The sequence below is a fragment of the Myotis lucifugus genome, unplaced genomic scaffold, assembly GCF_000147115.1.
Source record: "Myotis lucifugus unplaced genomic scaffold, Myoluc2.0 scaffold_138, whole genome shotgun sequence".
NCBI lineage: Eukaryota > Metazoa > Chordata > Mammalia > Chiroptera > Vespertilionidae > Myotis > Myotis lucifugus.
The window spans coordinates 1186627-1213316 of NW_005871186.1; the positions used below are offsets into that span (position 1 = coordinate 1186627).

General features: G+C 44.4%; 2 protein-coding genes across 8 annotated transcripts in view; one reads left to right on the forward strand and one right to left on the reverse strand.

The window, feature by feature from the left end:
- The window catches only part of RNF121 (ring finger protein 121), a 63365-nt gene extending 56832 nt beyond the window's left edge, over positions 1-6533 (reverse strand). For 4 of the 7 annotated variants that reach the window (XM_023758728.1, XM_014460711.2, XM_006094502.3 and 1 more), the window contains exon 1: positions 6132-6219. In XM_023758728.1, the coding sequence (XP_023614496.1) occupies positions 6132-6194 (63 nt within the window). In that variant the 5' untranslated portion in view covers positions 6195-6219. Of the gene's footprint in view, positions 1-6131 lie in introns of all 7 variants that reach the window. The other 3 variants (XM_006094501.3, XM_006094503.3, XM_014460710.2) reach the window with 2 other exon arrangements.
- On the forward strand, positions 6522-24972 carry LOC102419841 (short transient receptor potential channel 2-like). The gene is made up of 10 exons (XM_014460708.2): positions 6522-7070; positions 11577-11733; positions 14110-14251; positions 15054-15209; positions 16268-16446; positions 19681-19766; positions 20004-20176; positions 22704-22776; positions 23773-23900; positions 24671-24972. The coding sequence occupies exons 2-10, from the start codon at positions 11689-11691 to the stop codon at positions 24904-24906; spliced, it is 1218 nt and encodes a 405-aa protein (XP_014316194.1). The 5' UTR covers positions 6522-7070; positions 11577-11688; the 3' UTR covers positions 24907-24972.
- The last annotated feature ends 1718 nt before the right edge of the window (positions 24973-26690 follow it).

The following is a 26690-nucleotide window of genomic DNA, read 5'->3' on the forward strand; positions in this document are numbered from 1 at the left end:
TTTGTGAACTCCTCATCCATCTTGGTATTATTAAGCATAGCACAGTGCCTGGCACACAGCAGGTACTGAGAAAAGTGTGATAAATTAATAAATGAACACACAAAAAATGATAAAAAGCAGGGAAAGAAGAAATCAATATAGATCAGAATAGTTCTAGAAACTGAGAGAGCCTTGGGCTAGAACCTTAAAGTACCGGTGGGATTTGGAAGGGCACAGAGGGGGGAAAAAAGTCATTCCAGCAGACAGGACAGCACTAACAAAGACCTGTAGACATGATTTAGTCCAACAGTTCATTTCAAATAGGAATGCTGTAAGCATTCAATCAAAAAGCATGTATTACTGAGCAAAGGAACTGGTGTATCACAAACATTTGCTAACTGGTGTATCACAAACATTTGCTAAATGGTACCTATTACTATTACTACTCAAAAATAATAATTATCAAACACTTGTCAGGTGACTGATGTATGCCAAGCACCATGGTGAGTGAAGAGACTACAACAATGAGCAAGATAGACTTGGACTCTGCTTTCTGTCATGTAGCTAAAGTCTAGTGGGTGAGACAGACAATTAAGATCATGCTTGGGCCCTAACTGGTTTGGCTCAGTGGATAGAGCGTCGGTCTACGGATTGAAAGGTCCCAGGTTCGGTTCCAGTCAAGGGCATGTGTCTTGGTTTCGGGCATGTCCCCAGTGGGGAGTGTGCAGGAGGCAGCTGATTGATGTTTCTCTTTCTTTTTTTTTTCTTTTTTTTAATATATTTTTATTGATTTCAGAGAGGAAGGAAGAGGGAGAGAGAGAAAAACATCAATGATGAGAGAGAATCATTGATCAGCTGCCTCCTGCATGCCCCCTACTGGGGATCGAGCCTGCAACCCAGGCACGTGCCCTTGGCCAGAATCGAACCTGTGACCCTTCAGTCCGCAGGCCGACGCTCTATCCACTGAGCCAATCCGGCTAGGGCTGATGTTTCTCTTTCATCGATGTTTCTCTCTATCCCTCTCCCTTCCTCTCTGTAAAAAAATCAATAAAATATATTTTAATAAATAAAATAAAATCGTGCTTGGTAGGGCTAGGCTAGGGGAAGTAGAGGGGGTCTGAAGGAACATAAAGTAGGGTTACCTAATCAGCAGGCAGTTAAGAGAAAGCTCCTTGAGACACCCTTGGCATTCTGAGTCCCATAAAGGACCATAAGGTTTCAAAGATTGTATCTGAATAAAGGGTTTCATGACTAAATAAAGGTCTAAAAACCACCAATCTAGCCCAATCTCCTTTTAAAAAAAATATATATTTATTTATTGATTTCAGAGAGGAAGAGAGGAGAGATAGAAACATCAATGATGAGAGAGAATCATTGATCGGCTGCCTCCTGCACACCCCCCACTGGGGATTGAGCCGAAACCCAGGCATGTGCCCTTGGCTAGAATCAAACCTGGAACCCTTCAGTCCGCAGGCTGACACTCTATCCACTAAGCCAAGCCAACTAGGGCCCAATCTCCTCTTTTAGCAAGAATAAAACAGGGCCCAGGAGAGATAAATTACTTGAGGCAATAATACCTTAAGTTAGTTATAGGCTGGGCTACTTGCTTTGAACTTGAGCTGGAAACCACTCACTGATCTGCATATCACATCATTTTGGCAAATGAACAAGCACCGAGAGTGGACACATCCAGAATTCGCAGGCACTGGTCAGGTGGATGGGCTGGCCCTGACTGGATGTTGAAGTGCTTTTCTACCTTAGCTTCCAAGCCAGCTCTCTCTGTGCCAAGATGATGCCTCCAATTCCTTTCAGGAGTTGGCCAGCTACTCCTTCCAGGAGGAACTCACTGGCTCCAAGAGTAGGTCTGCTTCTGGACCTCCCAGCCATCACCCAAGCTTTATCCTATTAACATGCTCAAGTTGAGAGAAAGAATTGAGCTTTGCCACTCATCACAGCCTGTTTAATACCCAGCCTGAGCTGGCTAGACCCATTTCTCATCTCCCTAACCACCACCGGGCTAATCACTCCTCATGACCAGGGGTTCAACAGAATCAGATTATCCGTAAATTAAAGGACCTGTATAGAAAACCAATATTACTTTTGTTAGCCTCCACTTGAGCCTCTCAGGAATGAAATGCTGCTTCGTTTTGATGATAGGACTTTTGTATATAAAAACAGAAGCAGTTTTACTTTAGTAAGATGAGTCTGCAGTTTAGTTTTTTAAACTGAGGGAAAACACTTTGGAATCTATAAAAATGGGTTTAAAGCTTATACCACTTAGTAGCTGCAAGACCACTGGTATATCTCAAATATTCTGAATCTCAACTTCCTTGATCATAAACAGGGAATACTAATATAACTTACCTCACAAAAGTGAGACTCAAAATGTTCTTTTAAATAAGTCACTTACCAAATATACCAGTGGTTCCCAAACTTATTTGGCCTACCGCCCCCTTTCCAGAAAAAATATTACTCAGCGCCCCCGAAAATTAATTTTTTTTAAATTTTAATAGCAATTAAACAGAAAGATATATGTACTAATGTTTCTACCTTTTTCGTAAAATATAGTAAAGAAAGGTGTAAATTAGAAACATTGAAGTTTGAAATTATGAAACTATTTATTGAACTCAGAATAGAAAGGTAATACAAAAAAAGTTAAAACAAATGCACCTGTGGCCATCACCGCCCCCCTGGATCGCTGCAGCACCCACCAGGGGGCGGTAGCGCCCACTTTGGGAATCACTGAAATATACTATATCAATTTTCACATATAATTGAGACCATACAGTTTTAAAGTACCTACCCCCAGAGCACAATCATGGAGAAAGAAATGGATCAAGGTGCTCAGTGTCTCATGGGCTAAGTTCAGTACGAATAGCACTGGCAGACCTGAGTTGGCATCTGCACTTCCCCACTCACAAACTGGGATTCTAGGAAAGTTACTCACCCTCTCTAGCCTCAGTCTTCTCACTTATAAAGTATGGTTAACAACATCTAACTCAAAGGGCTACTGCTCGTAATAAATGAGATAATGAAAGTAAAGGGCTTTAAACAGGAGCTGGTTTATGGTAAGGACTCAACAAGCAGTAACCTTTTTTATTGGTAGCTCTTTTCTTAAGCCCTCTTGTCTATCCACCTCTCTAAAACAGGAGAAGCAGTTAGCAAAGCCCAGATTACCTCAACTATTAGAGAAGGTAATAATGAAAAAAAGAGGAAAGGATTGTGAATGAACTGATGACTGCTGATCCAGACTATTTATCATACTAAGGGCACCTGATACTGAAAAAACATGGGTACTACATTCTAAAGAACGAACCACAGCACGCGAAATCTTTCCAAAGGAGTGACAGAGTACCAACGGAATTTTTGCTAGGCTATCCATTACTCTTTTACAGTCCCTAACAAGCAGAAAGTGCTAAAGGAAGGCAACTCTGATGCCACATCAAATCATTGCTTTTCTGTAAACATATCTCTACCATAAAGATTCCCCGTAGCTCACTCAAGTGCTTGTCTCTTGTGCCCCACTACCTGGTAAATTTGTTACACACTTCCATTATAGCAATTATCTTGTATTGTAAGGAGCTATTTGCATGTCTCTTCACTACACGGTAAACTGATAAAGATCCTGGCTTACTCATCTGTGACTTCACAGTGCATAACACAGTGGTTCTCAACCTTGGCTGCACATTAGAATCACCTGGGAATCTTTTTAAAATCCTGATTTCTGGGCCTCATCCTCCGGAAATTCTGTTTCTTTGTTATGGGGTGAGGCCACAACATTAGTAACAAAGAAACAGAATTTCTGGAGGATGAGGCCCAGAAATCAGGATTTTAAAGATTCCCAGGTGATTCTAATGTGCAGCCAAGGTTGAGAACCACTGGCTTATCAGATCCCCATAATTACTAATTGAAGGATGGGTTTCACCTTCTTTCACTAGTTAAGGCTGTTAAGAACTAACGGGGGAGACATTAGTAGAAATTCACACACAAACTAAGGTTCCCCCAGACCAGACCCCTGTTTTGGAGGGACTTTGTTTGGAGCTTGAAGGTAAGACTGACTGTTCCTGCTCCTCAGAGTTACTTTCTTAAAAACACAAAGAAATGGACAGAATCAGTCCCTACAGAATTTCCAGACAACAAATTATATTCTTTCTTAGTAACAGGTAACAGAAGTTTGTGAGATGAATGCCTATGGTTACACATAAAATTGACCTCTGGACATGACACTCTGGAAGTATATTATGCCACTAGAAGCTCTTAAGTTCTAAAAACAAATAGGGAAGAAAAGTCAAGAAGCAAAGATAAAAAAAAAAAAGTCTCACATCAAACACCCTGATATGTGTAACTGAAATCAGGCTCCCTCAAAGGAGAGCCCACGACTAACAAACCGTATGTAATAACTTCAATACAGTATTTACCTTTTTCAAAGCACTTTCAAGTACATCTGTGAACTGCAGCCAACTGTAATCACAGAAACTTAAGGCTGGAACAGGCCTTGGAGGTCATTCCACAACCACCCCACCAACCAAGTGGTATCCAAGCACCTTTGGTCTCTAGCAATTGGGAAGTATGGTACTAAAACCTGCTTTAAAAACCAACTCCTGTTCTGACCACCTGTCCGTTTTTTCAGCCTCCACCCCAACCTTAGTGATCCCCAATCAGAGAAGCCAAAACCTTCAAGTCACCCCGCCCCCAAGCAACAGTCTGCTTCTCAAGTCCACTTCTACTCCCTTCCTCTGGGCCTCATCCTCAATCCTCCCCACCAGCCCCACCACCCAAAACGTGGCCGGGGCCTCGGAGATCCTGATCCCCCAGACATCCCACTGGTTCCATTTCTGACCGTCAGTTCCCTCCCTCCGATTCCTCAGTGCTGTTCACATGCTGTCAGGTGCAAGACGACAAGCACTCCTAGCTATGAATGCATCTCGGGCCTCAGAACCTCCTCCGTTTCCTTTCTCACCTTCTCTCTCTGCTTCTTAGCACTGTCCCTTCATTCCCTTCAAACTCAGTATCTCCTTCCTCCTCGTGATTCCCTCAAGGGCCGCTGGTCATTGAAGACAACAGGTGTTAAGTGTCTATTAGCTACGTAAAAGAGACCCTCACAGCGCTCGTCCTCAATAGAACTCACAAGTCTCTAGGGCAGCGGTTCTCAACCTGTGGGTCGCGACCCCTTTGGCGGTCGAACGACCCTTTCACGGGGGTCGCCTAAGACCATCCTGCATATCAGATATTTACATTACGATCCATAACAGTAGCAACATTACAGTTAGGAAGTAGCAACAAAAATAATTTTATGGTTGGGTCACAATATGAGGAACTGTATTTAAAGGGCCAGAAGGTTGAGAACCACTGCTCTAGGAGGTGGAGATAGAGATCATTTATCCCTTAAGGCTCAGCCCAAACTGAATCGGTCCCCTCTTCTCAGCGCCACAATCACAGTGTATCTGACGCAGTGACTCGTCTCCTTGGGTGTCTCCCACCACGAGGCTGTGGGCTCCGCCGTGGGAGGACCCCTTGTGGCCCTGTCACTTGGCCCAGGACTAGGCACAAAGGTGATACTTAATGTTTGTTAAATGAGTGAATGGATACATTCTGGTAGGCAATTACTCATTCATCCATTCGTTCATTAGTTGACCCAAACTTTCCTGTGCCTACACTATGTACAAACTCCTGGACTGTAAGGATAAATTAAATAGCTCTTACGTTAAATAACTCAAAGCTATACTATTAGGAGATTAGCACCCTTCCCCGGACCGCATCCCCAACCCCCACCTGAAACCTGGTCAGTCTTTTCCACAGGTGAAGCCAAGCTTCCCCTGCAGAAATCCACGCCCCTCCGACTCAAGCTACCGCCTCCACCCTTCAGTTCTAACCTAGGGCCGGCCCCCAGCTAATCATCTCGAATATTACACCCCTATCCATCTGGCTTCTCTCCCTGTCCTCCATCTCTACCCATGAGGTCTTCTCCCCCCAAGACCGCCTTAGCGTCCCCGATTCAGGGTACCTCTGATTTCCCTCTCCGCGCATCCGCCTCCCAGTGAGCTCCTTCCCTCTCCGGGTCCCGTCTATCCTAGGAAATGAATTATTCCCGATACCACCACACTCCTCCTTTCAGTTTTAGGCTGAGTCTCTCCTGGACTCTCAACTCTTACCTCATCCAGCTCCCGTTCCCCGGCAGCACCTCGTCCAACCTCTAGCTCTACCACTGCCGCCATCTTCACAGGTCTCCCCCTCCCCCGTCCGCCCGCGAGCCAGCTGCTTCCGCCGCTCAAGGGCTCCTAGCCAATCAGAGGCGTAGGCTCCGGCAGAGGGGGCGGGGCATCGAGACAGGCCGCGACCTGACAGGGACTAAGAGACCATCTACCTGATACTCACTTAAAGGTCAAGGAGGAACGGTTCCCTCGCATTTCCAAGCCTGGGCGGGGGAGCGTTCTTGGAAAATGAGTACCTGAGCTTGTATTATTTTCAGGGCAAATATTTCAACAATTCCCCCCTTTGGAGAACGAAAAAGAAGGGTCCATAAACCGTCAACTTTCGCGACGCTCCCTCACTCTAGGCTCCAAAGAGTGCGGCGTGGAGGCTAAGAACTACATTTCCCAGAATGCATTGAACCTGACCCGGAAGTTTCAATTCGGCTCTGGACCAGAGATTTGTAGTGAATGAGAATATATTTAACACATCTTATTGTTCACGGCACATGACTTCTTGCCTCCGAGGGAGTCATTTTTCAGAAAGAACGGCTTTTTGAGGCTCCAGAACGAATTCCCGGACTTCGGGAGGCGGAAGAGTAGCTCTCTGGGTCAGAAGGCGGAGGTCAAAGGGCCGAATTGGCGGGAGAATGTGTTTGTGGTCCACGATCTCAGGCTACGGTAGCTCTTTAAGGTTCATTGCCCCGGTGAAGGGTGTTGGGGGTTGATGATGGAAGGGTAGTGGCCGAAAGGAGGAGGGGTCGCCAGAACAGCGCGTTCCGAGGAGCCGTGGAAGTAGCCGAGCGGCTTAGGCTGTAGAAATTGAAGAGCCTTGCAGCACCTGCACGGCCCCCAAACTGCTTCTTCGGGTCTCAAGTCTTCGGATCCACGTCACACTTCTAGGTACTCTTTCCTACGCCACATCCTGCGTCTGCAGCACCTACCTTTCCCCCCTTCTTATACATCATATTCACTGTGCTGCACCTCAACTTATAGCTTAGTATTGTAATTCGTTTCCAAAAACCTGTTATTTGTCCACCCGGACCCGACACCTCACAAGCCTGCAGCTCCTGCTCACGCCCCCTGGGCATCCCGACTGCACCTGTCCCATGAATAGAGCTAGGATGACCTGTGGGCTCACAAGACTAGAATGCCAGTCAACTATTTGGGGCTGTCAGGAAGTTACAGGATAATATTTTGACCATCTGCTACAGGCATCTTATTTACTTAAAATGGGAATTTTTTTTTCTGAAAATGGGAATTATTTTTACTATGTGAAACTTAATACAGAGAATATTATATCTATACCTTTACCCCACGTTGACTATTGACATTATGATCTATTTGCTTCCTCCTGTTTAAAAAAGATAAAACAAGCCCAGCTAGTGTAGTTCAGTGAGTTAGCATTGACCTATGAACCAGGAGGTCACTGTTGGATTCTGTTTAGGGCATATGCCCGTTGATGGGCTTGATCCCCAGTTGGGCGTGCAGGAGGCAGCCTATCTATGATTTTCTTTCATCATTGATGTTTTTATCTCTCTCTCCCTCTCCCTTCCTCTCTGAAATGAATAAAAATATATTTTAGCCCTGGCCGGTTTTGCTCAGTGGATAGAGCCTCGACCTGGGTCGAGGGGTCCCAGGTTCCATTCCTATTAAGGGCACATGCCAGGGTTGTGGGCTTGATCCCCAGTGTGGGGCGTGCAGGACGCAGCTAATCAATGATTCTCTCATTATTGATGTTTCTATCTCTTTCCCTCTCCCTTCCTCTCTGAAATCAATAAAAATATACTTTTTAAAAAGATAAAATAAGCCCTGACGGCTTTGGCTCAGTGGATAGAGCATGGGCCTATGGACTGAAGGGTCCCAGGTTCGATTCTGGTCAAGGGCATGTACCTTGGTTGCAGGCACATCCCCAGTAGGGGGTGTGCAGGAGGCAGCTGATCGATGTTTCTCTCTCATGGATGTTTCTAACTCTCTATCCCTCTCCCTTCTTCTCTGTAAAAAATCAATAAAATATATTTTTTAAAAAATAAAAGATAAAATAATACAGATAAAAGTTGAACTTATCTGTCTTCTACTCTCAGACCCATTACTCTTTTTTTTTTTAAATATACTTTATTGATTTTTTACAGAGAGGAAGGGAACGAGATAGTCAGAAACATTGATGAGAGAGAAACATCGATCAGCTGCCTCTTGCACATCTCCTACTGGGGATGTGCCCGCAACCCAGGTACATGCCCTTGACCGGAATCGAACCTGGGACCTTTCAGTCCGCAGGCCGACGCTCTATCCACTGAGCCAAACCGGTTTCGGCAGACCCATTACTCTTTCACCCTCCCCAAAAGCAACTAGTATAATTAGCTGTATATTCTCTCAGTCCATTTTTTAAAAAAGTGTATGTACAGACTATAAGTATTGTATTGTTTAACTTTTTTAATGAACGTAAGTGCTATTTTCTGTGTATCATTTGTAATTCTTTCACTCAATTTTTTGAGGTCTGTCCATGTTTCTGTATATTTACATCTAAGTATTCCTTTTGACTGTCAAATAGTATTCAATTGCATGATATATAACATTTCACTTATTCACTAGAGTTTTATGATTTTTGCTATTAAAAACATTGTATGTGTCTTTTTGTGCACATGTGAGTCCCTCTAGAGCTGCACTGTTCAAATAAGTTAAATACTGGAAATGTAGCTTATCAGAATTAAGATGTGCTGGAGGTGTTTATGAGGGCCTATTTCCCCACAATATTGCCAATCCTTTATATTGTAAACATTCAATTTTTTTTTCAGTCTTAGAGGACAGATATTTGCAATTTCTTTATTACTAGGGAAGCCAAGATTTGTTAATATCGGTTTTTGGTCATTCAGATTTCATCTTAAGTGAATTGTATGTTTATATCTTTTCTCCAGTTTTCTATTGAACTGCTTGCCCTTTTCTTACTGATTTGTAGTACTTAAAAATATATATTCTAATACTATCCAAGTTTATGTATTGCAAATATCTTCTTTTAGTCAGTCATTTGTATTTCAGCCTTGTTTGTGTGTGTTACCTTAAAGTATTTTTAATGTTTCTATCTTTGATCCATTTGAGTATAATTTTTCAAATATGTTACAAGATAGCGATCTTCTTTTATTTTTCTTCACATGGTGAACCAGTTTTCTAGAGACCATTTATTAGTTCATCTTTTATCAGACAGAATCATGATTCTGCTCTCTTACAATCAACTGAACAGGTTGCAAATTCCCATTTACGTATATGAGTCTGTTTCTGGTATCTACATGCTTGTTTCTATAGATAATACGTATTAAGAAGTGGGGTTCAACTCCTTTAATCTTTCTTTCTAGAATTGTCTTATCAACTTGTGGCCCTTTATTGATTAATGAGATTGTCATGTTTGCCAGAAACTTCTGCTGAAATTCTGATTTGAATTATATTGACTTATTAATTATTCTTTTCAGTGGTTATTTGTGTTTCAGCACCTCTCTGAGGTGTGGGAGATGATGAACATGCCAAAAATCCATATCCTCAAAGAGTTCACTAATTAGTGGGGAGACAGAGTAAACAAGCCATTGACCAAAACAAAACAAGAGCAACAGCGCAAATGCTGGGGCAAGGAGGCTAGAAAGTACTTAATCCTTGGATAACTACAGGCAATTAGATAGACAGTGATCTTCATGAAAAAGACTGTATATGCCTTATTCACCTCTGTGTATGCAGCACCTAGTACATAACCTGGTATCTACCAGAAAGCCCCTAAAATATTAACTAAATGAAATATCCAACATTGACAGCTTCAGGGTCTCTAAGCCTACAGTGTAGTTAGTTTGGGGGCTGGCTAGGTCAGACATCAGTATGTTGGTTATGAGAAATGATTGCATTTTCACATCAAATCATAAATGTATACTTGGAATTTTCTCCAAAACAGAGATCATATCTTACTTATTTTTATATTTCCAATATCTAGCATAGAATAGGAAAATTTGTTGAATGTACAGTGAGTCCCTATTATGGGAATAATCAGCTCTAATTAATCTGGAGGCCTAGAAAGCTAACTCAGGACTCATCTTGCATTCTTCTCTTTTTGAAGCCTTGGCACCATATTGAATGTGACCTCTGAGGAATGCTTAACCTTTAGATGCCCTTCGCTAAGAGTTGGTTACTACCCCACTCTGAGCATTCCATGACTACTGGCCCTTTGGAGCTCAATTTTTATGGTCATTAATTTAACAGATATTTGCTAATCTGTAACTGTAAGTTTCTTCCTCTTACATTGAGGATATAGAAGTGGATCAGATGTGAACCCTGTCCTCCAAGAGCTTACAATTGGTCAAGGGACATAAGACATATATTCAGATAATTGTAATGCAGAATTGAGAGGATGGAGTTGTCACCTAGAGCTGGTTGGGCAGCATGGAGGTGACATTTGAGCATCAGAGATACATTCCATTTGACAAGTGGGAAAGAGAAAGAGCATTCCAAGCAGAGGTTATAGCATGAGCAAAATCTTGGAGGTGAGAAAAATATTTGGTGGGAAGGAGACAAGAAGACCACTGTGGCCAGGAGTATAGCGGGTCGTGGACCTATATTCAGGGGCCAGTTGGGCAACAAACATGAGTTAAAAGGGCAGGGGATAAATATTTGGAGAGCGATCCACCTATAGACTCTCAGACAACTTTAAAACACCTCTGGCCAAGGAATTGTTGCAGCTAGGTGATGGATGCATGAGAGAGCATTATACTAATATGTATGTTTTTGCATACATTAAACATTTTCCATAAAAAGTTTAGCAAAAGACAAAAGTACAAATACCCATATGAACTTTTAAGATTAAATAAAGAAAATCCTCAGATGAAAGGAATAGGAGATGAAGCAGGAAATGTAGAGATCTACATTGTAGATGTTGAGGGGCCAAGCTGAACTAATATTTATTAAGTACCTACCATGTAGCAAGGGATTCACATATATCGGCAAGCCATTGAAGATTTCTAAGTGACTTAATGCAAAGCTAAATTAGGAAGATGCATTTTATGGGAAGAAAACAACAACTAAAAGACAATTGCATCATATATTTAGTTGAACATTTGTTGCACATCTTTACTATGTGCCAGACTCTAGGGATATAAAGATGAATGATTTAAGGCACAATCCATGCCCTTGGGAGCTCACCTACATAAAAATCCAACGTTAACATATCAATCTATCTTTTGTACTTGCTGCTCTGTTGCCCTGTGGTTGCAGTCCAGTTGTTTCCGTTTGTTGGAATCTGATCAGTTGGTGCAGATCTGGTCCCTGCCCCCCATCATGGTAGTCATGGTAATCTGTACAGTCTGACTGCTGCAAATAACTACTGTTACCAGAGAAACAGCCATGGCTAGTTTATTTTTCCTTTGTTCTCTTCTTCAGGAGTAGTATTCTTTCCCTTCTGGAAGCTGACAGGACCAATATGTAGACAGTGCCAAAGTGGTGACAGAAGAAATCTCAGGAAAAAGCATTTTTGACAGCTGCGGGGCCTACCATGGCTCCTGTGAAGATTAGCCACGTGGTATCATTTTCCTCTCAGGTATATTAATTAGCAGGCATGGTTTTTTACTTGGTGACTGAACAGAGTGGGGAAAAAAAAATAGAGGACTTGGCTCCACTTTCAGGAAACACACAATCTAATAGGAGACACCTTGTCCCTTCTGTGGGAGTCCAGAGTGGAAGTGGGGGAACATAGCTTTCGCCCTCAGGTTGTTCCCAGAGCAATGCCGGACACATAAAAGAAAGTGTTCCCAGGAATTCAAGGTAAAGAAAGAAACCACCTCAGATTCCACCCTTAGTCTGGAGGGAACTGGCAAGCTACAGGAACCCTGTACCAGGGTTCCCAGAAGGGAAGTTTAGTCACTCTGGCATTGAGAGCAGACCAGGACACTCAAGGTCATCCCTGACCTGTGAGGATATCAGCGCCATCAGCAAAGGTGATCTCGGCCTTCTCCCTAAAAGTCCACTTTCAGGAAATCCCGAGTATCCTGATTACAGCTAGATGCCAGGACCCAGCACCAATCCACTGTGTTGATTAAGGACTTCCCTCCCTTTCCTCTACTGTCATTTCCCTATCCATTTACCCATCCTCCCTGCTCTTCCCCTTCTGTTATCCTAGTCTTTCTCAAGGGGTGCTGTTGACATTTTGGGTCAGATAAGCCTGCATTTTACAGCAATATCATCTGCATGGTGGAGTATTTAGCCTCCAGGGCCTCTCGACCCTAATGACATAATACTTCCTGGTCATTATGACAGTCATAGGCATCTCTACACATTTCAGAAAGACCCTTAGAGTGTCTTTAGGAACTACTGTATCAACTCCTATTCTAAGTGAAATAGAATGAAAGTTACCTTTATCCTGCTTACCTTATATGGTCTGCCTAAATAGTTTTCTTCACATTGTCAGCCTTATAACATGCTAGAGAGAGAATCACTGATTGGCTGCCTCTTGCACGCCCCCTACTGGGGATGGAGCCCGCAACCACAGCATATGCCCTTGACCAGAATCAAACATGGGGCCCTTGAGTTCACAGGCTGATGTTCTATCCACTGAGCCAAGCCGGCTAGGACTCCTCAAGAGAGCATTACCTATCTTCTTTTTTTTTTTTTTTTTTAGGTATATTTTATTGATTTTTTACAGAGAGGAAGGGAGAGGGATAGAGAGTTAGAAACATCGATGAGAGAGAAACATTGATCAGCTGCCTCCTGCACACCCCCTACTGGGGATGTGCCCGCAACCAAGGTACATGCCCTTGACCGGAATCAAACCTGGGACCCTTCAGTCCGCAGGCCGACGCTCTAGCCACTGAGCCAAACCGGTTAGGGCTATCTTCTTTTTAAAAATAAAAAATATATATATTGATTTCAGAGAAGAAGGGAGAGGGAAAGAGAAAGAAACATCAATGATGACAGAGAGTCATTGATTGGCTGCCTCCTGCACGCCCCACACTGGGGATTGAGCCCGCAACCCGGGCATGAGCATGTGCCCCAATTGGGAATCAAACTGTGACCTCCTGGTTCATAGGTCAGTGCTCAACCACTGAGCCATGCCCACCGGGCTGGCTATCTTCTAATATTGTGGTTTTCAACTGTACTCTGTGGGGACCCACTTCTAGAAGTTGAAGGGAGAAGGGACAAGTATATCTCTAGGCCCCCAAACTATACTTTAACCAGAGGTGTGCTTTTTATTTGTTGAAAACACACACACACACTTTGGTATAAGACTTCAGTTAAAAGGAAGGGTTTTATTGCTAAAACAAAAAACAAGATTGACGACCATGAATCTAGTCTTTCCACTTTACTTATGATGAAGAAATTTAGATTCAAAGAGAGTAAGTAGTTTGCTCAAGGCCTACCCACCAAAAAATATCTGACTTTGGGTTAGAACTGAAAATGTCTATCTTAGTATTGCTATTGCAGCCTTTGAATGAATCACTTTATTTCTAACCATAAGTTGTAAACTTAGATACAAATCTTTGCCTTTCCCTCTAGCCAGTTTTGTTCAGTAGTTAGATTGTCAGTTATAGTAAAAAATACTATAGTGTGGTGGTTAAGAGCTCTGGATTCAGAAACCTTGGAGTTCTGACTCAGATTGGTTATTCGGCCTTTGGCCTTGGGTAAATTTCTGAACCCAAGCTTCAGTTTATTGATCTGTTGTCTATGAAGCAATAATAGTAACCACCTAAAGTTGTTCTGAGGATTACATGAGGTGGTCTGGTAAATGACAGAGAGGTCAACAGTGTCTGTAAATCCCGTGGTAGGTGATGCTACGTTCCTATGGACTCCTGTCTCGTGCCTTTCCTGTCATGTCGGGGTGCCTGGAAAGGTTTGGGAGTCTAGGAACCCCTTATTCATGGGCACCCTTTGTTCCCTTGGGCTCAGGAAGGTTCCTGATACTCTCCTCTCTCTGACTTAGGATCCCAAGTATCCTGTGGAGAACTTGCTGAACCCAGACAGACAGAGGGGACCTTGGCTCAGTTGCCCTCAGGACAAGAGTGGGCAACTGAAAGTAGAACTGCAGCTGGAAAGGGCAGTGCCCATTGGCTACATCGATGTGGGTGAGTGCGTGCTCTGGGCCTAGGAGCCTCTGCGGGAGAACATAGGAGTGGCATTCCCCTCCAAATGCTCCACCAAAATGCCTCAGTTTGGGCTGGCTGATCAGCCTTAACTGGTGTGAAGCGGAGATGTGGCCTTGCCTTTGGGGCAGGTATGTGGTGTTGGCAAGAACTCTAAGGATTTCATTCACAGAGAATTGAATGGGAATGGCACTCCCTGAATTAAGCAACAGACCTCCCCTGCTTTGATCTGAGTGGTCTGGGTGAAACCTTAGGATATTGACATAATTAAATGCAACAAATAGAATTTATACTCTTCCTAATATCAATGTCAAGAGTATGCTGGGGATGAACTGTGCTGGTTAATTCAGGAAGGCTTCATAGGAGTTTATGGGTTGAAAAGGTTGGCCTTAGCATTCTCTGGAATAGAGAGCTGACAAAGACCATTGATCTCAGCTCTTTCGGGACAGAGAGATGGCAGGCTCCCTAGCAAGGATTTAAGAGAGACGAGAGTTTGGCACTGCCTGCCAGAGCCAGAGGACAGGGAAACAGCGGGTGTCTTCAGTCAGGGGAAGGCTTCTTTCTGGCTGAGAGGAACATGGTGAACCTACCTTCACAATGTCATTCAGTGGGGCTGAGGTCTCGTTTCACTTCAGTTACTGGCTCATTGTGTTGCTTGGCCTTTCTGGGCTTCCAGTTAGCTATGGAATGGAGAAATGTCCTCCTCCCACCTGATTCCCTTGTGGACAGTCAGGGGAGCCTTCATCCTATAACCCTTATCCTTCTCTCAACCTTTTGTCCCCAGGTAACTGCGGCTGTGCTTTCCTGCAAATTGACGTGGGCCGATCTTCCTGGTCCCTGGACAGACCTTTTGTCACCCTGCTCCCTGCAACCATGCTAATGTCCCTAGCTGATTCAAAGCAGGGGAAAAACCGCTCAGGGGTCCGCATGTTTAAAGATGGTAAGGAGGGCAGAAGTGGGAGAGACTCAGGGAGAGAGACAGATTATGCGAAAAGGCTGCAGTACAGTAGAGGGCTGTAAGAGCTGGTAGGCATATATTGTGGGAGGGAACCTCTGCAGGGGTTAGTTTTATCTGTTGGGGGGACAGGGATTAGTGAATGAGTGAACAACCATGCGGTATGTTTGTCAGTGAGTTCTCCATGATGAGAAAACATGATCCCTTGGGGTATTTATGAGCTATGATTTATATTTACACTCAACATGATTCCGTAAAGCCTGATGTAGAACACACATTTGTGACTAGTGTGCTTTTGTTTGTATAAATGTAAGTGTGAATGTAGGATGAATGTTTACATAAGTGATAGGAGACTATATGAAAGTTATAGTTATGCAGCCTGAAGTGTTTCCTGAGTTCTGTTCTATGCAGATCTCTGCGTTCACTGGGCACCACATTAAGATCTGAACTCCTGGCCTCTGGGGACTTAGGATTTGTCTGTGTTTAAATCAGAGATGTTTGTAATGTGAAGGAAGAATGATAAGGGAGGGGCATACAAGATGGAGGAGATGAGGTCTTAATAGATAATGCTGGGAATTGAAGGTGAGAAGGGTTTGTAGTACTGGTGTGTGACACTGTGAGTGCGTGCGTAGGGCATGGAGTGCTTGCGGGAGGCTGAGGTCTCATGGTCCAGGAAGGGTAGATATAGATCATCTAATCCAATGAGCAAGTGGTCATCCCAGACCTCAACACTAGAGATACTTCCTGTTAAAATGAGACATTGGTTAGGTCCCTGGAGAAGTGCAGAATGCGGATGTAGCCATGCTGGGAATGGTGCGGACCTGTGACGGGGAGGAGTGATGGTGTCTGAGGGGACCCTGACTGGCCAGCTTGGCACTGCCAAACCCTGAGCACCAAGGCCTGAGGGGTCAGTTACCGATGACCTTCATTATTCCTTTTGTTGGAGTTTATATAGTCCCTGTCCTTTCTTTCCGCTCCTCGGTATTGACCTTTCTCCCTCCCATTCATTCGTTTCCTCTCCCCCTCATTTTCTTTTCCTGGAGATGACTTCCTGGCTCCAGCCTCAGGTGAATCATGGGATCGACTTCGCCTGACTTGCTCCCAACCCTTCACACGTCATCAGTCCTTTGGCCTGGCCTTCCTGCGTGTATGCTCCTCTCTGGACGCCTTAGATGACCCTGTGGTGGATCCCTCAGCCCCAGTGAGCTCTGGGCTGAGCCAGGTATGTGCATTGGTGGAGCAAGGACTTAATATTCGCCCATCCTTTCCATTTCTGGTCAGGAAGCTGGTGCTTGATTGAGTTATACACACACCTATACACACATACATTCAAATACAAACATAAATGGGCTCGCTACACTTTCTTAAAGGTAGGAGTGAACACCTTCCCTTTTACATGTGAAAGATTCAAGTGAGTGAGCCTTCAGTATAGTGTACACAGAGCTGGTGGGCCATTTGTTATTTAGCCATTAATAAATTCTTTTGGAATTCAAACTTAATCTTATACTTTATTTCTGGGTTCTTGTGGACTCTAGCTTTCATCAGACTTTTCCTCCTAGCACCCGAAACAACCAGGACTCACTACAGTCCCTCTGTCATTGTCGTTCCCTAACCCACCTACCTATTCTTAGATACATATGTGCTTCGCAATTTCATGTGTTCTCCTGCTTTCTCTCCCTGTACAATAAACTGTATGCCGCCTAATAGAAGATGTATAGGTTGCTGGCTCTCTATTAGTATCTAATCAATTTATCTCCCCTTTTCTCAGCAAGTTTTCTAATTTTTCTTTTTCTTCCTAAGCCTATTCTGACTCTTCCTTTATTGTTGTTGTTTTTGTTTATCCTTACCCACGGATATTTTTCCCATTGCTTTTCAGAGAGAGTAGAAGGGAGGGAGGAAGGGGGAGAAAGAGGGAGAGAGAAACATCGATGTGAGAGACAATTGGTTGTCTCCAACACATGCCCTGACCAGGGCTGAGATCAAACCTGCAACCTAGGCACTTGGCCAGGAATCAAACCCGCAACCTCTCACTGCCCAGGCAGACGCTCCAACCACTAAGCAACACTGGCCAGGGCTGACTCCTCCTTTCTTATCAATGATGTCTCCATTTATCTTTCCAAGCCAGTACCCTCTACTGTAATTCACTCACAAACAAATATGAAGATATAATCACACAAAGCTAGAATCATAAAACTCTAGAGATGGGAAAATACTTAGAGATCATCAAGTCCTATCCACCTCATTTTACATCTCAGATAGGGAAACTTACATATTCAAATTCACACAGCACGTCAAAATAGAGTAAAGACCAGAAATCAGATCCTTCTATCATTTACACCACAGTACTTCTATGCACACCGTAGATTTTTAGACACTTCAAACATTGGACATAACTAAAAGAACTTCAGTTCCCAGGAGTGAACCTCACAAGTGTCACTCCTGTTGAGGTTACTGAGAAAAAGAAGAGACTGGACATTGGGAAGAGGAAAGCGAGTTAGAGCAGACAGAGGAGGAGTAGATGCTCTTGTACAGCCATGGGAGAGACCCACAGAGCTGAGACAAGGAAAGCTCGGTCTGAGATTTACTCTTCCATTGAGGAAAGGGATAAAAAATGCAAAAGGCCAGTGGAAGCAGTTCAGTGTGCTCGCCAGGTCCCCATATCAAGTGGAAGCTCTGTGAGATTAGGAACCTGTTTGTCTTGTTTCATAATGCATTCCTGGCAGCTGGAACAAAGTAGGCTTTGAGAGTACGTGTTCATTATGTAAATGACCTTTCAGAGGGGAGTTGTAGATAGGGTCATCATAAAAGTTGTCATCCAAACTGAGACCAAAAAAGAGTGCTATTAATAATTATACTGAGCCCAGCTGGCATGGCTCAGTGGTTGAGCATCGATCTTTGAACCAGGAGGTCACGGTTCAATTCCTGGTCTGGGCACATGCCCGGGTTGTGAGCTCAATCCCCAGTGTGGGGCGTGCAGGAGGCAGCCGGCCAATGATTCTCTCGCATTATTGATGTTTTTTTTAATCTCTCTCTCCCTCTCCCTTCCTCTCTGAAATCAATAAAAATATTTTTAAAAGCCCTGGCTGGTTTGGCTCAGTGGATAGAGCGTCTGCCTGCAGACTGAAGGGTCCCGGGTTCGATTCCACTCAAGGGCACATGCCTGGGTTGCAGGCTCAGTCCCCGGTAGGGGGCGTGCAGGAGGCAGCCAATCAATGATTCTTTCTCATCATTGATGTTTCTATCTCTCTCTTCCTCTCCCTTCCTCTTTGAAATCAATAAAAATTTAAAAATATATATATATATATATATTTTTAAAATAATAATTATTATTACACTGAGGCAACAGACATAATAGGCATGACTTCCCAGGCAAACCAGGATAGATAATCTCCCTAATTACAGGATAAATAAAGACTTCATAGAGTCTTTTCCATTTTGGCCATCTAAATTACGCTGTACCTGTGCTGGCTCTGTGGCTTAGCTGGTTAAAGCACCCGTCTAGTAAATTACTCTGCACCTTTAGAACCAAGGTGGGATCAAGGAGGAAAGGAGTCAGCAACTCCAGGGCCATAATGTCAGAAAGGCACTGAAAGTCAGTGGTAGAATGAAACATGTTTCAGGTACCTCAGTGAGACCACAGGGAAAGGAGATCCTGAAACATTTCTACAAGAGAGGATTGATACATGGTAACAAATTGAGGGCACTCAGTTTTACATTTGTGACCTCTAAAGTGCCATAGGCTTTTTTTTAAAAAAAAGTATCATTCCAATGGTAAGGTACAGTGAAAGCAAAAGGGCTGTTAATCCTGTGGAATAGGGTCTTTTATAATCACCAATTTTCCAGTAAGGAAAACAGAAGCCAGAGAAGTTTAGTGGGATGTCCCAGGTCACACTGTTAAATAAATCTTGGAGTGGATTTGAACCCAGGCCACCTGGCTCCACGTAGCCTGTGCTGTAGAGCTCATTTCCTAATGATTGATCGCATGTAGAGTTAAAGTTAAATAACCATCTCTACACATCCAGCTAGTTACCCTGTATAGTATTCACTCTAAAATTTATGAGACATGGTAAGGAAAAAAGAAAAATCCTGGTAAAGTAAACAAAGTAAAATCCTGGTAAAGTAAATATATATATGCTTTCAAAAGTTTGCACATGATATCGATCCCATAGCCCTTTGCCCTTTTTTTCCCAACAGCTCGTATTCTTTTATCTGGGTCTTTTAGGATCATGACAAAACCCTTAGCATTGGGGTAAAAAGTATACAAAATCACCGCATCTCACATCTCAGGGCTGGAAGAGTGTGTGCACACACAAGCAAAGGTGCCCTGCACAAGTTACAGCAGATACATTCACTCACTAAGCTGAAGTCCTCAGGTTTGGGAGTATACTTGGCGCTAGATAGCAGCGTCCCCTGGTGGTGAATGTGTGTATTTCCTATTTCTCCATTTTCTTTTCAGGACTCTTCTAATGCTTCGGAGTCTAGTCCCAGCCCCTGGATGGCTAATCCTTCTATCCGGAGGACATTCTTCCCAGATCCCCAAACGTATGTAGCTGCCAGAACGGAGGTCTCCCAGCCACTTTTCAGTTCTTTCTCCTGGGAAAGAAAAACTACCAGGTTGCTCACAAGCACGCAAGCCCCACCTGGGTTCCCCCTATTAATCACGTACTCCAGGCCTATATCTACATATCAAACTGGCTTTCTTGGTTAGATGCCACTGACTTGGGTGAGCAAAATAGAGTCTCTGTTCTGAGTGAAACCAAGTACTCTGTTTCCCTGCAGGAGCACCAAGGAAATTTCAGACCTTAGGAATATCCTAGAGCAGCTGCAGCCGGGGACTTTGGGGCGTTCAGCCCGCATGGTGCTTTCAGCTGCCCGCAGGGCATCTCCAGCCAGTGTGGCAAGCCCAAAAAACAGCCCTGCAGGACCAGGTCCCAGTCATCCAGACAGTGCAGGTGAGGCCTCAGGACCTGCCTTTGGCTCCTTGTTCTCCCTAGCACCATCCCTTTCTCCTTGAATCCACCACTGCTCTTCAGGGATGGCTCACCAATGGGACTTCATGTGGGAGAAAAGACAATTGTCAGTGTCTTATTACCAGAAGAAAAGCAAAATATAGTAAACTAGAGGTCCATTGACCTGGCCTGCACCCTCTCACAATCCGGGACCCCTCGGGGGATGTCAGACTGCCAATTTCAGCCTGATCCCCACAGGCCAGGCTGAGGGACCCCACCAGTGCATGAATCTGTGCACTGAGCCTTTAGTATGCATGTTAAGAACTTTGGTTTATCTCTTCCCGCCCTCCCCCATCCCCCCTTCCCTCTGAGATTCATCAGTTTGTTCCATGTTTCCATGCCTGTGTGTTGAACTTGGTGGTCAGTGTGTGTCACAGCTACTGGTCGAAAGATCAGACGGTCGCTTGGGCTTTTATATATATAGATTGGTTGAGCGTAGTCCCATGCACCAAAAGGTCACTGGTTTGATTCCCTGTCAGGGCATATGCCTGGGTTGTGGGCTCATTCTCCAGTAGGAAGCATGCAGGAGGCAGCCTATCAATGTTTCCTTCTCTCTCTCCCTCTCCCTTCCTCTCTCTCTCTCTCTCTCTCAAATCAATAAAACATATTTTAAGAAAAAGAAAGAAGGAGCACTAGCCTAGGAATCAGGAATCCTTATCTTTTGGGCCTCAGTTCCCTCATATTCAAAGTGAAGGAATTAAACCAAATAGTATTTAGGCCTCTTGCAGTGTTAATGTTCTGTGATCATCTCAGAAGGACAATTAAGTCAGGGTGATGGTTTGTGGAGCTTATTGGAGAAACAGAGTCGGGGAATAGTGTGCTTTTGTCACAGAGGAAGAAAGCACTAAATATTTTAGAGTAACTTTATCCATTTGATGTTCACCACAAACTTACGAAATAGATACTGTTGTACTCACTTTACAAAAGAAGCTGAGATTCAGAGAGGTAGAGTATTCTGAATCACACAGCTAATCAGCAGCAAAACTGGAATGTGAACCCCAGAGCTCTTTCTATTCTAGATAGCGAGAGAGAGAAAACAAGTAGAGTTCTCATTGAAAACCTCGGGTTCACTCATTGCTTCACTGGGTGGAAAAAATTTTTAAGGAAATGGTTTATCATTCCAAGTAACTGAACAAATTAGTGAAATAATCAATATATCATTTCATTGCAGAAATAGGATACATTGGTTATCTGTTGTTGCATAACAAATTACCCCCAAAATTTAATGGCTTAACACAATATTTATTATCTCATAGTGTCTCATGGTTAGGATTCCAGGTGTGGCTTAACCAGTCCCTGGCTCTGGGTGTGTCACAAGGCTCACCTGCGAGGATCTGCTCCCTCGCTCACTACATTCCCTCATGGCTGTTGGGCTGAGGCTTCCCTCAGTTCCTCTGCCATGAGGGCCTCCACAGAGCATCTCACAGTCTGGCCGCTTGCTTCTCCAGAGGGAACAAGGTAGAGGGCAAGAAAGAGAGTGCTAGTAATTAAGAAGCCAGTCTTGTAACCTAATCACAGAAGTGACATCCCATCGCTTTTGCCAAATTCTGTTCATTACAAACGAGTTACCAGGTCCTGCCCACACTCTAGGGGAGGCATGAATACCAGGAGGCAGGGATCAACGGCAGTCACTCCAGAAGCTGCCTGCCACATTAAGAAGGATGTGTTTTATTATTTTAAGAGATGGAGAATGGAAGGAAACGAAACTTCTTTGGGTACCCTACAGGCTGGGCACTGGAGCCGTGAAAGCACTTTGAAACATATTAAACGCTATATACAGTATCTCATAAGTGCTGACTAACCAGACAGATGGCTGTTGCTGGGTTTTGTTATTACTCACTTGACACATTTATTGAACATCTCTGTGCAAGGCTCTGTGCTAGGTGCCAGGGGTATCACAGTAAATAAAACAGCAGTGCTCCTACCCTAATGGAGAGACACGTGTCCATGTCACACAGGAAACCTAAAGCTTAAAACGGTGATAAGTGCTTCAAAGCCAACGCAGGATAGGATGACCAGATTCAGATTAGAGAACCCAGGGAGACTTCCTCACAGGAATTCGCATTTCCTCTAAGACTTAAAGAGTCTTAGCCAGGAAAAGAGGATGGAAAGAATATTTTTAAAAGAAGGAACATCATATGTGAAAGCCCTTTTGGTTTTTTATTTTTTTTATCCTCACTGGAGGAGTGACAATGTTTATTTTTTCATTGATTCTAGAGAGAATGGAGGAGAAGGGAGGCGAGGGAAGAGAGAGAGAGAGAGAGAGAAACGTTGATGTGACAGACACATGGATTGGTTGCCTCCCACACATTAGACCTGCAACCCAGGTACCTGCTCTAGATCCCTTGACTAGGAATTGAACCTGAGACCATCTGGTGTGCAGGCCGATGTTCTAACTACTGAGCTGTGCTGGCCAGGGCTGAAGGCCCTTTTGTTAATGAGCTAGACCAAATGAGCATTTCTCACACAGAGCCCAGACCAGAGGAGCAAAACTCAGAGAGTGATGTGGGCAAGACGAAGAGACAGAAAGTGCAAGCCCGCAGGTAAGTAGGCCAACCTGAAAGACCCATGTCACCTCCCCAAACCTTTCTGCCCTTCACCTGTCCTTCCCCACTTGTTAGGGTCTCGTGGTCTGGACCTGGAGGGTAGTAGAGAAAAGGTGTCCTTGTCCACATGTTGTCAGGCTTAGAGCTGAGCAAGGAAGTAGGCCTGTAGTGAACCAGAATTTGAAGCTGAGTACACTGTACTTGTTGGACTTCATTAAAATTTAAATTTTTTTCTGCTTCAGTAGACACTCAAGAAGATAAAAAGATAACCCGTAGAATATGTGAGAAAATATTTCCAAATCATACATTCGAAAAAGGACTTGTATCTAGAATATATAAGGAACCCTTACAACTCAATAATAAAAGAACCTAATTTTTAAAATAGACAAAGGATCTGAATAGATTTTTCTCCAGAGAAGATGTACTGGAGTAATATGCTAATTAGACCAGACAGCCAAACAACCTTCCGGACGACCTTCCAGATGAAGCCAGGGCTGCAAGGGCCAAGCCCCTGGCATGAATTTCGTGCATCGGGCCTCTGTGTGTGTGTGTGTGTGTGTGTATATGCATATACATATACATACATACATAAATACATACATACATATACAGTCTGTGGGGAGTGGCTACTAAAGGGTTCAGAGTTCCTTTGGGGAGTGATAAAAATGTGAACTTCTATAGTTGTGGTGGTTATACATCTTTGTGACTATCCTAAGACCATCAAATAGTATACTTTAAAAGAATCAATTTTATGGGATATGCATAAAAATAATAAACCTAAAGGCAGTAATAGAAGCTCTGTTCTCAGAGGTTCAAAGGTTAAATGACTTCCCTCAAGTCTGATTCATCCAGTGGGAAAGCCAGGGCTCCAACTCAGGGCTTCTGGCTCCACACCAACTAGTCTACCTTTTTTTCACCCTAATTTAAGGTAAGGTTCCTTCAGCCCTTATGGCCTTTTGCTAATAGCTGGTCTTTAACTATTTTTCCTCACAGGCCTTTATCCAACTCAAACTCTCAACCAAACAGGAGGGGGAGAGCAAAGGCAGGGCGGAGAGAACCCCACCGACTGCAGGCCCAAACTAGCAGTGTCCAGGAGAGTGGAAAGTGCCCCATTTGTGCAGGTAAGCTGTTTGGGCACAGGCGGTTGCTGAGGGACTGCGAGGCATCCCCTGAGGGCGGGATGGATCTGGGAATGCTGCCAGGACACATTTGAACTTGGACTCCTAGCCTCTGTCTGCTGTGCAGTTACATATAAGCCTGTATTAGGCATCTGCTCACATTGTGTTGGCCAAGCTGCAGAAGGGACAGGGTCCATGTCCTCGAGGAGAAACATGGAACAAAACAATATAAAACACGATCGGATTTTTTTTCTCATTCTAATTGTTTCTGCTCATTAGGAGCCAATAGAATACTTGAAGATGTCTTTAAAAATAAAGCCCCCAAAAAATTACCAAAGAGGGCATAGAATATCCTTCATACCTTTTTCCTCTGTGTCCAAATTCTACTTACTCTCTGAGTTCAAATGTTACTTATTTGCCAAGGCTCCTCCAATCTTCTCAGATAATCTCTTCCAACTGAGCTCCTGCAGCATTCTCCCATTCCCTTGGGCTTAGCACTTCTCACCTTCTTTGTATCGTAGCTACTTGTGCTCATAGCTTAGCCTTACCTCTAACCGCAGTCCATAAGGACGGGCCTGGGTTTAAATGCCTGGGCTCCTAGCACAACGTCAGGCACATAGTAGACACTTGATGAATGTTGAGTGGATTCATGATCGGATAGTGTCTCTATGTAAAATATTCAGTTCCTACAAAAACGGCTGCATTTTGACAGGCTGCGTGGGGTGTGCTAGGAGCAGCCCCAATTTTGCTTACCTCTCTCCCTCCCCCCTTAGGCTCCTTCAGTGTTGAGATTCTCCCCCAGCACGCTGCCACTTGTGGAGAGACCTCCCCACCTCACCCAGCCTCTCCCTCCTCATCACCACCTTCATCGCCATCTGTGCTGTGGGTGTCCTCCTCAGAGAGCTCATCACCCATGTCCTGGATCCAGTGCCCTATCTGCCAGCTGCAGTTCTCAGCAGGAGAAGTAGAAGAACATGCCAGCATGTGTGGGGAGGTCCCTCAGGCATGAGCCATGAGGTCCTGTGGTTTTGGCCTCCTTGTCTTTTGTGACTGAAACTGGGGAGTGAATCTCTTGACAACTGATGGGACCAAGCGCTCTCCTCCCCTCCACTCATTCCCTCAGGACTCTGCCTAATGGCACCTCTGAGCCCAACCTGCCCCCGCTCCCAGTTGTCAAGGCTTCTGTCACCATGGCACCTTATTTTCCCAAGGATGGATTCATCCTTTTCCCCTTGGAACTTCTGGGCTTTGGGACACAGTCCAGATGTCTTCCCCTAGTGAGTGGTGTGCATCCTTGTGCCCATTTTCCTGAAAGGAAAACTGAGGCCCTGTGAAAAGAATTACTGCCTAATAAGATCCTGTGGTGTACTGGGAAGGTGGTATTTGAGCATGAGACCAACCTCCAGGATCCCATGAACTTAACTCTGTATGTTTTGTGGGTTCTATTTCTAGATATAATCAGGTAATCATGTGACTTTAAGCAAGTTCTTTACCTTGGGCCCAGAACTAGCCCCCGTAACAGAGATAAAACTCCTGTCCTGCTCACAGAGCTATCATAGGATTCAGATTTAATGACTAAGGAAGGTTCTGGGCTTGGCTGTGGGACCTTGGGCAAACCCTTGTCCCCACCTGTACAATGAGGCAGTTGGACCAGAGGGTCTCTAAGGTCCCCTCCAGCCATGACTTTAAATTCTATTCCCATATTTTTTGAGCAACTATGTCCTCTCACTCCTTTCCCAGAAGATTTCATGGTGTGGCACTAACATCAGTTCTGGTCTCCAAGTTACAAGGCTGGTCCTGGCAGAGGGAGGGCCTAGGGCAGGATTTTGAATGAACAGGAAAGAGGCAGCTGGACACAGGAGAGCAGACAGAACAGGAGTTGTCAGCTTTCTGCACTGTGTGCTCCAGCCACCTGAGTCAACTCCTATAAGGGAGTTCCAACCATGGAGCAAGACTTGCCTGGACCAACAGGAACTATAGAGCTGTATACTCCTTCTTCACATCTTCCCTTTCACCTGGGTGATTCCCAGGGATCCTTCTGAGCTTAGCTTGAATGCTTTTCAAAGAATCTCTCCCCAACTCCCAGACTAGGTCATAACATCTCGTGCTGCTTCTTCATAGCACTTGCCACAATTAAAAAATGTTGCTATAGCCCTGACCGGTTTGGCTCAGTGGATAGAGCATTGGCTGCGGACTGAAGGGTCCCAGGTTTGATTCTGGTCAAGGGCATGTACCTTGGTTGCGGGCACATCCCCAGTGGGGAGTATGCAAGAGGCAGCTGATCGATGTTTCTTACTCATCGATGTTTCTAACTCTCTATCCCTCTCCCTTCCTCTCTGTAAAATATCAATAAAATATATTTTAAAAAAATGTTGCTATAGCCCGAGCTGGTTTGGCTCGGTGGATAGAGCGTCGGCTTGCGGACTGAAGGGTCCCAGGTTCGATTCCAGTCAAGGGCACATGCCCGGGTTGCGGGCTCGATCCCCAGTGGGGGGCATGCAGGAGGCAGCCGATCAATGATTCTCTCACCACTGATATTTCTAGCTCCCTCTCCCTCTTCCTTCCTCTCTGAAATCAATAAAAATATATTTTTTAAAAAAAATTTTGCTATAGCCCTAGCCAGTTTGGCTCAGTGGAGAGAGCATTGGCTCCCAGACTGAAGGGTCCCGAGTTCAATTCTGGTCAAGGGCACATACCTCAGTTGCAGGCTCAATCCCTGGCCCTGGTCCGGGCACGTGCAGAAGGCAACCAATCAATGTTTCTCTGTCTCTCCCCCTCCCTTCCATTCTCTCT